Genomic DNA, 12,824 nt, shown 5'->3' with positions numbered 1-12,824 from the left:
GTAGTGTGCTTTACCGTGCAAGGGGTACCGTACACCAAATTTCAAATAGATGCTAAAGGGTTAATTGTAGAACTATAGCAGGTCTGGAGAGGTCACCCCATGCTGATTTTGCAAGTTTTAGCTAACACAGAGGTATATTGTAAACTAATCACAAGGACAGTACTGAGACAGTATAGCCCTGGAGGATAAGGGATTTCTATAGGTATTGTAAACTAATCACAAGGACAGGATTGAGACAGGATAGCTCTGGAAGATAAGGGATTTCTATAGCCCAGGCCATTGTGAACACTAGTTATCAAGAAAAGAAAAGCGATAAAATAGCAGGTTCCCTGTTAAGCAAGAACTGGTTTAGACAAGTTTTGTGGCTGAGGTGAAAAGTCCGTAGTGAGAAAGACATACAGCCTTCATCCTGAAGACCCCAGCCCATGACCACCATAAGGCACTGCGCGTGCATAGTTGGGAGGAGTTAAAGGCGGAGACAACAGAAATGGTTTATTGGAACTCATTGTAATAAAGACCGCCCTTTTGGGGAGAGGTTATGAATATGTGTAGGCGTTTCCTTACCTGTGTAACCCCTTTTGTATAAATACAAGGTGAACTACTGTGGTGGGTGCGCACGATTGTGGTGGGGTGACCCCCCCCATCCCGTACTGCCAAGCACTTCACCGTGCAAGGGGTACCATACACCAAATTTCCCAAGACTCTTCCTTTCTCTCCCTTATCTCACGCTTCCTCTGTCTCCGGCCACGCCCCTTGTGGAGCTACGGAACCCCAGATCAGGTCTCCACACTCGCTTCCTGTAGAAAGTACATCTCAATCACACATCACACAGAGTCTCACCTGACCCCCAAGGCAATACTTAATATTTCTTACCTTGGTCTGTGCACAGAGTTACTGGATCAATTCTCAAACCCGGAGTGCCTACCTTCTTCCCTTCCCCACATTTCCTTCTTTAATCAGTCTCGGGCCCTCTATCAGCACTCCGCAGAACTGCCAGCATTGATGCACAGGACCACTGAAATCAGCGGGGCATGCCTTCCTGCTGCTGCGGCGGCGGGGCTCCCCAGTAGGTGACTGGATCCCAGACGAGCCCCCAAATTGTGAGAAACACTCTGTAGCCAATAACTTAGGCTCAGGCGAGGATCTCAGTGAAGTAGTAATTTATTCGCGATTGCAATGGCAGGCATCCCACAAGCAGGACCGTGCCTACTAGTCACACAGTATGGTTTATATACTTTTTTTTTCTCGATGACTGGGACCTTCCCATTTCCCCATTGACTGGGTAATCCAGGTTCACAATCTATCCGATGCTTCACAGACAATGCATGGCCTTCAGTTGCCGGCCTTTTAAATTTCAAATTTCTTTTGATTTTTTTTACTGTTTAAAGTAGTAATGTTTCTTCACTTGTCTGAGTTGACTTGATACCGTGATATTCACCTAATTGTTCTAAGGAGTATGGTTGTCTGCATTTTACAAGGTCATCTGTTAAGCTTTCTTATAACTGCAACCATAATCTCAATACCACATTCCTTCCCTTTAAACAATGTAACTCTGTGCAAAAACAACATTTTTGTTCCCACAGCAAGGTGTCCCAGGCCTTGGAGGTGTTTCTAAAGGATGATTAAGTGAGGAACTCCTTATCATGAAGACCATTATATTGATATTCTTGACATATTGACAATCCTGACGTATTTCCTTGAATATATCACCAATCAATGTAACATGAATATTTGGCTGAAAAACAAAAAATAGGAGTATTCCAATATGGACTATCCTTATTACAATAGTAAAAAATCACACCCCTAGGCTGGGAGACTGACTCAACAAGGGACCCTTCCTCTTTGAGGATGCACAGAATCATTCTGTCATGTCAGCAGTGTGATAATTATGTAACCAATTGGAGGGGAGGGGATTGTACAAACATGTACAAAGGGACTGTATAAAGAGTGGTGTGGAAAACCCTTAGGTGTATCAGCTTTGTGGGAAACCACCTGGTATCCAGACTTGTGCAACTCTGAAATAAACACTATCTCGACCTAATGTTTAGATGGGTTTATTGCACACCAGGTAACGAACCCGAACTATTTTATCAGATAACTGGGACTGACTGAGGAAGTATGGCGCTCACGCATCCACAGCCCCAAGACCGCCACGAGAGAGGGAACAAGGCCCATCTGGGGCAGACTGGATCCCCCTCGGCGAGGCAGCAGCTTCTCAACTCCACCTCATCTCGCTTCAGCCGCCCCTGTGCTCCTCCTGCTGGCGAGGTGGAGGGAGGGAGGCAAGGCCATATGGAGTGGGGAGGGGGGTGCTGGCTGCGGCAGCGGTTCCGCAGGCTTCTCGCGAGAGCTGGCGAGGTTTCCGGTGTTGTGGTTGTGGGGCCATAAACATGGCGGTGAGCCTCCGCTCACGCTCTTTGAGGCACCTCCCTAGCCGAGGTAAGGGGCCCGAGAAGGCTGCGGGGGTAGGCTCCTTCTGCCTTGCTGCCGACTTTCACTTCCCTTTCCTTCCCATAGCGGTCCCCGTTCCCTGTCGATACCCAACCGTCCCCTCCGCTCCCTTGTTCTCCCCCCGCCGCCAGCCTAACGCGCTCTCAACTTCTGTCCCCCGTTCCTGCAGGTCGGAACGACAGCGGTGAGGAGAACGTCCCTCTCGATCTCAACCGAGGTATGGGGTGGTGGTGGGGAGGTTCATTGCCTGCCCCCTCGCTGCGTGATAGCCGAGGGGGAACCGTCGGCAGCCAGCGGCCTGGTGCCGGTTGTGAGGGCTTGGCACTACTGGGCCGAGGGACTTGGGGAGCGGGCTGGGGAGAGAAGGGTTCGGGGGCTGTGGATGTTCGGGGCCGGTAGGTTGCTCGGCAGCCTCTGGTGAACAGGCTTGCCCGTAGGTGGAAGCCTTTCCCCAGCCCCTGCTGCTAGAGGAGTGAGCAGGGCAGTGCGGGCACCCCTGGGACCCTGCGATATTGAGCGAGGCTGGGGCAGGGGGCGCCTCGGTTGTGTCTGGGGCTGGTTTTAGGTTGTTCGCTGGCGGCGTGTTCGCAGACGGGGCTGCCTGGGCCGCACCGCGGTGGGTTGGGCCGAATGCCTCTGAGGAGCGCCGCTGCAGTCGCATCTGGTCCCGCGTGCATCCCTGGTCCTATGTGTTGCAGGAAGCACGGCCGAAAGCACAACAGACACCAGTAGAGTCAGATCATGCTCCATTTTATTGCCCGAATAGCCTAACTTTTATAGTGAACTTAACAGGGGTGGACAGTGTTTCACACAAGATTATTGGTCAAAAGCACTCAGACAAACAACTTCAAGAAAACAACCCCCTTGTGATTAGCAGTCACATAGACCTTGTCCTTGAAGCCAGCTACTGGTAACAATACTTTTCTGAATTCCTCAATTGGGCGATGTGGGAACACTGTCATGGGAACTTCTCATAGTTGCCCTGGTAGCTTGGTTTGCTCAGCTACAGCAAGCCATGGGATTTTTGCTGTTTCAAAAAATCCCTCAACGATTCCCCCTTTTTTTTTCTTTTTTGAGCAAACCACGCCCAATATAACATTTTTGCAAGTAACCCTTTAACCACATTTATCACAATACCACATGCAATGATGATTGACACCACAGCAAACAGAATCCTTAATCCCTCTTTGACTAATCCCAGTAACCATCTATGCATTGTTTCAAACAAATCAGTGAACCATTGATTGAAAGGATTGATACCATATTGAATCTTTCTCATGTGCTCTTTCAGGAAAGTAATGGATTTGTGAATTGACTCATTATGATAAGAAAGGTTTAAACAGTACATTCCCTTAAAGTCCTCACACCCATTCCTTTGAGCCAAAAGCAAGATGTCAGTAGCAGCTTGATCCTGTAAAAGCAGATGTCGCAGACTATTTTGATCTGGTAACATCTCCTCAAGTATCTCTGTCGTGGCATAGGCTTGCCTCTCGGCCCAGCATACCAATTTTTCTAAGTTGTTACGTGCGGCCGGAGGTGCCACTCCAGGCACTAAAATTGCCAATGCCGCTCTAGCTGCAACTCAACATTATCATTGCAATCCGGTGCAAGCAATGCCCATTTATGTCTGGTGATCTCATGCAACTGTAACAAGCTAGGAGCAAATACAATGAGTTTATCTAAGTAACATGGACATCTGATAGCATTTGCAGGGATACCTTGCCAGGCCCTATCCCCACAAATCAGAAAAACATCAGGAGGTAAGGCCAAAGCTGTACAATTGTTCCAAACACTGTAGTTGTTACCCCTTGTCTCCGTGCCATAAACCCCTAAACCCTGCTTAGCAGCGTCATTGTAATCACAGGTGTTATTTGTATTTCTGTACTTGTATGGCCCTTTCCAGGTTCCTGTAGCAGGATTCATCTGATAGCCACGGCTACATTCACATTTGCAGCCACCTTTCAGGTTGATACAGATTTGACTACAGATACCAGGGTTTTGGCATTCATCAATATCTCCACGGTTTCTCTTGTCTACAAACTCAAACCCAGCTGGACAGTCACATTCATTTTTGTTGCATTCCTTCAGGGGCTCATCACCCCAGTCCTTGCAGTCTCTCTGCTGGTTACATACTTTACTGATATCTATGCATTCTCCACTTCTGCACTTGAATTTGCCAGGTCCAGAGCACTGAATAACATTGTTACAGTTGGCTTCATCAGTGCCATCCAGACAGTCTCTCACACCACTGCACTGCCTACTCCCATGGACACAGTTCCCATCTTCACATCTGAACTGGTCTGGCCTGCAGGTCCGAGAAGGGCAGTTAATTTCATCACTTCCATCCTTGCAATCAGGATCTCTGTCACAGTCTTTTTCACCATCACATTTCCAGGACACTGGGATACACTGGGTTGACTGAGGACCACAGCTGATTTCATTTACCCGGCATGTTCTCATATGACACAGCTCAGCACTCTCGTCAGACCCATTTTCACAGTCCGGATCCCCATCACACGGCCATCTGTTTGGCACACACTGACCACTGTTGCACACAAAGTCAGATTCAGCACACGTCTTCTTCACACAAGCACTCTCATCACTGCCATCTGAGCAGTCTTCACATTTTGCTCTAGCACCGTCGGCAGCAGTGCACAGGCCGGCGAGGGCGAGCAGCAGGCAGAGTGCCCCGCAGCGCGGCAGCGCCCGCCGCTGACCCGCACCTGTGTCACCTATACTACTCCTATTACCCGTGCTGTTAGTGTCAGTGGCATCCTCCTGGTACCGTTTCTGTCTTTGTCGCCCCTTACTCTCCCCCTTTTCTTTTTGCCACTGACCATTCACCACAAATGGATGAGACACATGTTTACTAGTTAGGAAAGAGAGTGTAACGTCTGCTATATGGCTGCAGGCAGTGCCGGCTGCAACCTTAGAAGCTGTTTGTGAAAGAGCCTGCTGGTGGTCATTTGGCAGTGTAATCAGCGTCTCTGCACTCCTGCCCCGCAATAGAGCTAAGTCGTCATTAGTAATCCGTAGAATGTGGCAACCCCACGGAATGTTATCCAGAAACATAGTTATAACACCGATCTGGGGACGAATAGTCTTTTTTGCATTGCAAGATAAACCTCTTATAAAAAGAATGCCAGAGAGAAGCAGCACAGCTCAGCACAGCTGCTGCTGCCTCCATGGTTACGTCAGACAGACTGCAGGGTCCTGATGTCCGCCCCTCTGCTATGTGCCGACTCGCCACATGGTGAGGGTCGGCTGCCGTTGTCCACTGACGCCTCTGGTCTCCCGTAGTAACTCGATCTCGGATGTCCTGCATCGCACCGCGATTACTTCAATTTCCTGCGATTACTTCAATTTCCCGCGTTTTCCGCGACTCCATTTCCCGCGTCCCTCCGCGATTACTTTTCCCGCGTCCCCCCGCGGTTCCTTTTCCCGCGTCCCTGCGCGGCTCCGTTGTTCAGGTCGGTGTGTAGAGTGTTTCAACGTCTCTCAGGTGTTCCGGCATCCGCCAGGTCTGTCCTTGTCTCTCGTAGTTGGCTGTAGCCCTGCAGCGTCAGTCAGTGCTCTCTCCGTGCGGTGGTAGGCTTGCCGCGTGCCTCGGGTCTCCCGCGCCGCTCCGATGTCCCGGCCTCAGCCTGTTCGGGTCTCAGCCTGTTCGGGCGCCATATGTTGCAGGAAGCACGGCCGAAAGCACAACAGACACCAGTAGAGTCAGATCATGCTCCATCTTATTGCCCGAATAGCCTAACTTTTATAGTGAACTTAACAGGGGCGGACAGTGTTTCACACAAGAATATTGGTCAAAAGCACTCAGACAAACAACTACAAGAAAACAACCCCACCTGCAAGAAAACAACCCCCTTGTGATTAGCAGTCACATAGACCTTGTCCTTGAAGCCAGCTGCTGGTAACAATATTTTTCTGAATTCCTCAATTGGGCGATGTGGGAACACTGTCATGGGAACTTCTCATAGTTGCCCTGGTAGCTTGGTTTGCTCAGCTGCAGCAAGCCATGGGATTTTTGCTGTTTCAAAAATCCCTCAACACCTACGTACCTGTATGCATATATTACTTACAAGTGTAATTTAGTTCTTAAGAGAATCTCAGAGTTTTTTCAATTTAAAGCAACAACCTCTTATGTCTTCTCCATCTCACTCCATCTCCAAACGGATATGATTGCTTGAAAATAAATTAAAACTGACTTGAAAATGAAAACAAGTGAAACTTTTGTCAATGAAGTGCAGGATAAAGGCCTTAACAGTTGAAACGCATGACATTTACTACCGTAAGTAGTGTTCTCTCTATGAAATTTACAGAATCAGAATTTTAATTAATGCGTTCAGTAACTTTTTCACATTGTGTAATTGAATTATTCAATGCAAAAGAAAAATGGACAAAGTTTAAATGCCGGAGTGGTAATTTTTAGATGTTGTCTATTTGAAATCTTTACTGAGAATTCAAAAAGCAACTGTCATTATGACTTTTTTTTTTTTTTTTTGCCATGAGGTGTTTTAAGCCACCTACTGATCCCATGAGACCTGTAGTGGTAGCAGTGTAATTACCTCATTTGTATCATCTTGTAAAAAAAGGCTCTCAATTAAGATGCAAAGTAATATTAATACAATGAATGTACAATCATCCTCCTGCTGGGTGACCGGGACACAGAAAGAAGGAGGAGAACGGGACAGGAGAATGACTGGCTGAGGGGGTGGTGTCTGGACCAGGGCTTTGGGATTTTGATCTTGGGCAGTCCTTTGAGAAGCTGGGTATGTGGGCTGCTGACTGACTCCAACTCAGCAAGTGGGGCACAAGTGTGTTGGGGAGCAAGCTCTCCGGGCTGATTACCAGGGCTTTAAACTAGGTTTGACGGGGGAAGGGAGGGGAGCTAAAAGTGACAGAGAAGGGCTGGGGGAAGTTGTCACTGCTGTCACTGTTGACGATAGTAGGGAAAAACCTCTGAGTTGTCCCATAGGATTGTCTGAGGGCTCCTCAGAGAAGGTAATGATCCTGATACCCCATCCAGAATCTTCTTCTTGCATCCCTCCAGGGGTAACTGCGCCTGCTGCTTCCCTAAAGTGCCTGTATACCAACGCATGGAGCATGGGAAATGAACAGGATGAGCTTGAGATCTGTTTGGTCACAGGGCCACGATCTCATGGCAATCACAGAGACATGGTGGGACAGCCCACATGACTGGAACGCTGTCATGGAGGGCTATGTCCTTCTTAGGAAAGACAGGCTGGGGAAGCAAGGGGGTGGGGTTGCCCTTTATGTGAGGGAGCAATTAGAGTGTACCCAGCTCCACCTGGGGGAGGGTGATGGACAAGTGGAGAGCTTGTGGGTGTTATAAATGGCTCAGGATTCAAATTAGGATTAAATAAAAAAATAGGATTTATTGAAAGAATATAAAGGAATAGAGGTAAGCAAACAGCGCTGGGTGCACTGGGAGTCTCCGCTCCACCAGGACGCACACCAGTTACATCAAGCAGCTGATTTTTATGCTCCTAGACTAATACATATTCATTACTACTTCTAAAAAAATAGATTATTAAAATTAGCTTCCGGGGTGCAGTCCCTCCTACTGGAGCATGCGCGGTCTCCTCTGGGGTCTCTTCTGGGGGTCTCTAGGGGTCTTCCATGCTGAAGGCTCGCAGTCTTCCTCTTCCCCTTTGTACTTACTGGGCACCATCCCAAGTTTACAGAACACCTTCTTCAAAACACCTTCTTCAAATCTTGTCTCCCAGCCGCTTTTCAGCTTCTTTCTCGGCCCCCCCCTAACCAGATACCAAAGATCCACATAGTATCCCATAACAGTCAGTAGTTGTTATCAGTTGTTCTGAAACTCCCAGACACACGGGTAATTAAAACATTCTTCCCCAGCCATTCACAGACACATCTATAGCAGTGTTAGAAATAGAAGTCCGGAATAACAAAAGCAAACAGGTTCATAAATTTAAGAAGTGATAAATTGGCTAGAATGAGGAATGAGGGGGAGACTGGGACACACTGCAGCTGTGGTTCAAGCATTGAATTGCCAGTGCAGGGCCCAGAGGCAGACAGGATTCAAACATTTCAAACAGAATTGTTCTTTATGGACACGAATTGTTAAAACATTCCTCACAATCCCTTATCTTCTTTTCAATATCCCCAATTCGTGTCTCTTCTGTTATTAATAATTGGATTTCATCAGTTTGTTCTTGGAGGGTCCAATTCTTAAACATCATAATTGACATATCCCCTTCCCTTTTTAATGAAGTTATTACAAATGTACTATTTATCACCCGGTGTATTAATAATGTAAGACAAGGTATCATACAAGGTATATACAATAACATAATTACACCACATGACAATAAAAATAACACTCTTTTAACCCATGGTCCACCAGGCAGCCATGAAAATAAATCCCATTCCATATCCTTCCAGGTTTGTGTTTGCTCGCTCACCTCCCCCCCTTCCTTCTCTGGGATGGGAGAGAGAAATGGGAAAGTGAAGCCTGTGAGTTGAGATAAAAACAAGAAAATAATAACAATAATAATAATAACAATAATGATGATAATAGTACTACTAGTAATAATGTGTACAAAACAAGTGATGCACAATGCAATTGCTCACCACCTGCTGTCCGATGCCCAACCTAACTCCGAGCAGTCCGGCCCTCCTCCCAGCCTGCCTGCTGACAGGACAGTGAGAAGCTGAATTTGGCTTGGTCCTTGGCTTGGTGTAAGCACTGCTCTGTAACAATTAAAAACAATTAAAACACCAGCATATTATTAACATTCTTCTCATCCTAAACCAGAACATAACATTCTATCAGTTACTAGGAAGAAACACCCTTTTTATCAATCTTTAAACAGCAATTACTAAAGCTAAATTTTCCACAGACTTCTCCTTCTTGTGCTAGTAAATAATCCAAAGCTAGGCAATTTTGATACAAAGCAGTTCTCATCTTTATAACTCATTTAAATCAGTTCTCATCATTTATAACTATTTCTATTACAGCTAATAACCCTAATAACCTAATTATTCAATTTAGTATATATACTGGGGTCCTATAGTCCCAGGATCTGTCTTCTGCCCACGTAGCTGGATCATAATAGGCAAACGCCTTCAGTCAAGGAGTTAGGCCCGCTTTCAGGGTCGCTTCAGGCTTGTGTTACCGTTCGGCCTGTCAGGGTGATCCAGCTCCTGTAAAACGAATCACAATTTTATATAGGTTTAAAAAAAAGGTTTTTTTTTATGTTATTTTCTCGGGACAACCTGATCTTAGTGTGGGAGAAGTCCGGTCGAGGCCCTCTCACTCAGCAGTCAATACCCATAGGGGTTGCCTCCCTCGGTAGACCATACACACCGCAGTGGAGGGTCCTGCCCCGGTCTTGCCTTCTCCGTTTTCTCCCTTTAGGCTTGTCCCCTTTATTTAGCATCCTTCATTCATGCAGAGCCTCGTTGCCAGAATATTAGTTCTCCCTTAGCTTGAGTTTCAGTTTCCCAGGAGTGGACTCAACCCTCCAAGTTTCAGTAGTTACTGGTCCTTTTATTCTGGATGCGTGGGTCCCTTTCTGCAGTTCTCACAGCTGTTTCAGTAGTCAGTAAAACAAGGTACAGTCCCTCACATCGGGGGTTCAGTGATTCTTCCCTCCCATGGCTGCTTGTTGAAACACTTTCTTTTTTATCTTCTGACAAGTTAAATAACAGTTATCTAATTTGCTTTGCCGTATGGCCCTTTCCAGGTTCCTGTAGCAGGATTCATCTGATAGCCACGGCTACATTCACATTTGTAGCCACATTTCAGGTTGATACAGATTTGACTACAGATACCAGGGTTTTGGCATTCATCAATACCTCCACAGTTTCTCTTGTTTACAAACTCAAACTCAGCTGGACAGTCACATTCATTTATGTTGCATTCCTTCAGGGGCTCATCACCCCAGTCCTTGCAGTCTCTCTGCTGGTTACACACTTTATTGATATCAATGCATTCTCCACTTCTGCACTTGAATTTGCCAGGTCCAGAGCACTGAATACAGTTTGCTTCATCAGTGCCATCCAGACAGTCTCTCACACCACTGCACTGCCTACTCCTATGGACACAGTTCCCATCTTCACATCTGAACTGGTCTGGTCCACAGGTCCAAGAAGGGCAGTTAATTTCATCACTTCCATCCTTGCAATAAGGATCTCTGTCACATCGCCACTTCTTGTAGATACATTCACCTGAGCCGCACTGCATCTCACTCACAGAACACTTCACCGGAGGTGCAGGCTGGCAGCCACACTGCTCCAAAGATTCATCCGAGTGGTCGGAGCAGTCACCTTGACCATTGCAGACAAAGCTTTTGGAAATACATTGTCCACTACTGCATGTGAACTCTGCTGCACTACAAGTCACATTGCCACAATTCTCTTAATCTTCTCCACTGTCACAGGCTTTTTCACCATCACATTTCCATGACACTGTTCTCATATGACACAGCTCAGCACTTTCGTCAGACCCATCTTCACAATCCGGGTCCCCATCACATTGCCATCTGTTTGGCACACACTGACCACTGTTGCACACAAAGATTCAGCACACATCTTCTTCACACAAGCACTCTCATCACTGCCATCTGAGCAGTCTTCACATTTTAATCTAGCACCGTCGGCAGCAGTGCACAGTCAGGCGAAGGTGAGCAGCAGGCAGAGCGCCCCGCACCGTCACCTGTGTCACTTATACTACTCCTATTACCCATGCTGTTAGTGTCAGTGGCATCCTCCTTTTCTTTTTGCCACTGACCATTTACCACAAATGGATGAGACACATGATTACTAGTTAGGAAAGAGAGTGTAACGTCTGCTATACGGCTGCAGGCAGTGCCAGCTGCAACCTTAGGTTTGTGAAAGAGCCTGCCGGTGGTCATTTGGCAGTGTAATCTGCGTTTCTGCACTCCTGCCCTGCAATAGAGGTAAGTCGTCATTAGTAATGGTTATAACACCAATCTGGGGACTAATAGTCCTTTTTGCATTGCAAGATAAACCTTTTATAAAAAGAATGCTAGAGTGAAGCAGCACAGCCACTGCTGCCGCTGCCTCCATGGTTCCGTCAGACAGGCTGCAGGGTCCTGATGTCCGCCCCTCTGCTCTGTGCCGACTCGCCTCATGGTGAGAGTCGACTGCCGGTGTCCACTGACGCCTCTGGTCTCCCGTAGCAACTCGATCTCGGATGTTCCACAATTACTTCAATTTCCCCGCATTTTGCAGCTTCTGTCAGGTCTATTCTGTGTCGCTCAGAGCCGTCCGTGGCTCTGCAGCGTCCCAGGGCTCTCTCCGTCCAGCGGTAGTCCCTCCGTAGTGTCTCAGGTCTCCCAGCGCCGCTCCAGTCTCTCGGCCTGTTCAGGTCTCAGCGAGTCCAGGTCTCGGCCTGTGCGGGCCTCATATGTTGCAGGAAGCATGTCATATCATGCTCCTGCCTTTTTCTTGTCACAGTCAAAACATTTAAGAGCAAAAATAGGATACACAAGATACACAAGATACACCGGGCACCACCACTCAAAACTTGGATAAAACAGCACTTCTTTTCAGTCAAGCACTCGTTCATCTCTGCCCACTCCCCTTGCGGAGAGTACAGAACCACGGATTGGAACTCTGCACTCGCCTTGCAGCAACGCTGCGTCTCACTCACACAGCACAATCGCACACGGAGGCCTCCAGCACATCTCATTCATACTACAGGAATATAATTTAGAATGATAACCAACCAAACCAACCAAACAAGTATTGTCTCTGACTGTGTTCTTCGTGAAGTGACTTGTAACACTTTGTTTCAAACCCTTACACTTACACAAATACTTTCAACACAAAATACATACATAAAAACACATACAATTATTAACACTCCAGTTAGTATCCCTCCAGCAGCTGAAAACATACCGTTTGTCTGCAGTTTCGGGAGATCTTTGCTCCTGCGGTGAGCAGCTGAGAGTGGAGTCCCCTCCGAGCAAAACGCTCAGGGTGCACCTAGGGGCGTCCACGCTGCAGCCGATCCCACAGCCGAGCAGAGTGTCTCCTGCCTGGCTCACCAAAATGACTCACAGAAAGCTGACTCCACAATCCGTAAGATTGTAAAGTAGGTATGTTTACTCAGTTCCATGCAGCACGGGGCGGGTAGTCCCACCAGAGTCGTGCACGCCTAACGTGGCAAATTGCTCTAGTAAAGAGTTACATATACATGAACATTCCTATACATATACATATTCCTAACCTGTCCCTTTGTGAACAGTCCTCCTTATCTCAGACCCCTTGATTAAAATCTGAACCATGAGGTTGTTTTTGATCTGGTTCTCGGTGTCCGAGAGGCTCCTGTTATCTGGTGGTATAAGTGCAGC

The 12,824-nt window shown here is 47.3% G+C and overlaps 1 protein-coding gene across 1 annotated transcript in view; it reads left to right on the top strand.

The window, feature by feature from the left end:
* Positions 1–2,367: 2,367 nt before the first annotated feature.
* LOC309889427 (rapamycin-insensitive companion of mTOR-like) overlaps positions 2,368–12,824 on the top strand; it is a gene marked incomplete at its 3' end in the record, with an annotated part of 222,386 nt that continues 211,929 nt past the window's right edge. The window contains exons 1-2 of the mRNA XM_082782263.1: positions 2,368–2,439; positions 2,621–2,668. Coding sequence (XP_082638389.1) covers positions 2,391–2,439; positions 2,621–2,668 — 97 coding nt within the window. The 5' untranslated portion in view covers positions 2,368–2,390. The remainder of the gene's footprint in view (positions 2,440–2,620; positions 2,669–12,824) is intronic.

This window comes from Aythya marila (genome assembly GCF_965140915.1).
Source record: "Aythya marila genome assembly, chromosome: W".
NCBI classification, from domain to species: Eukaryota; Metazoa; Chordata; class Aves; order Anseriformes; family Anatidae; genus Aythya; species Aythya marila.
The sequence above is the reverse complement of the archived record's forward strand: the minus strand, read 5'-3'. Positions and strand labels throughout refer to the sequence as shown.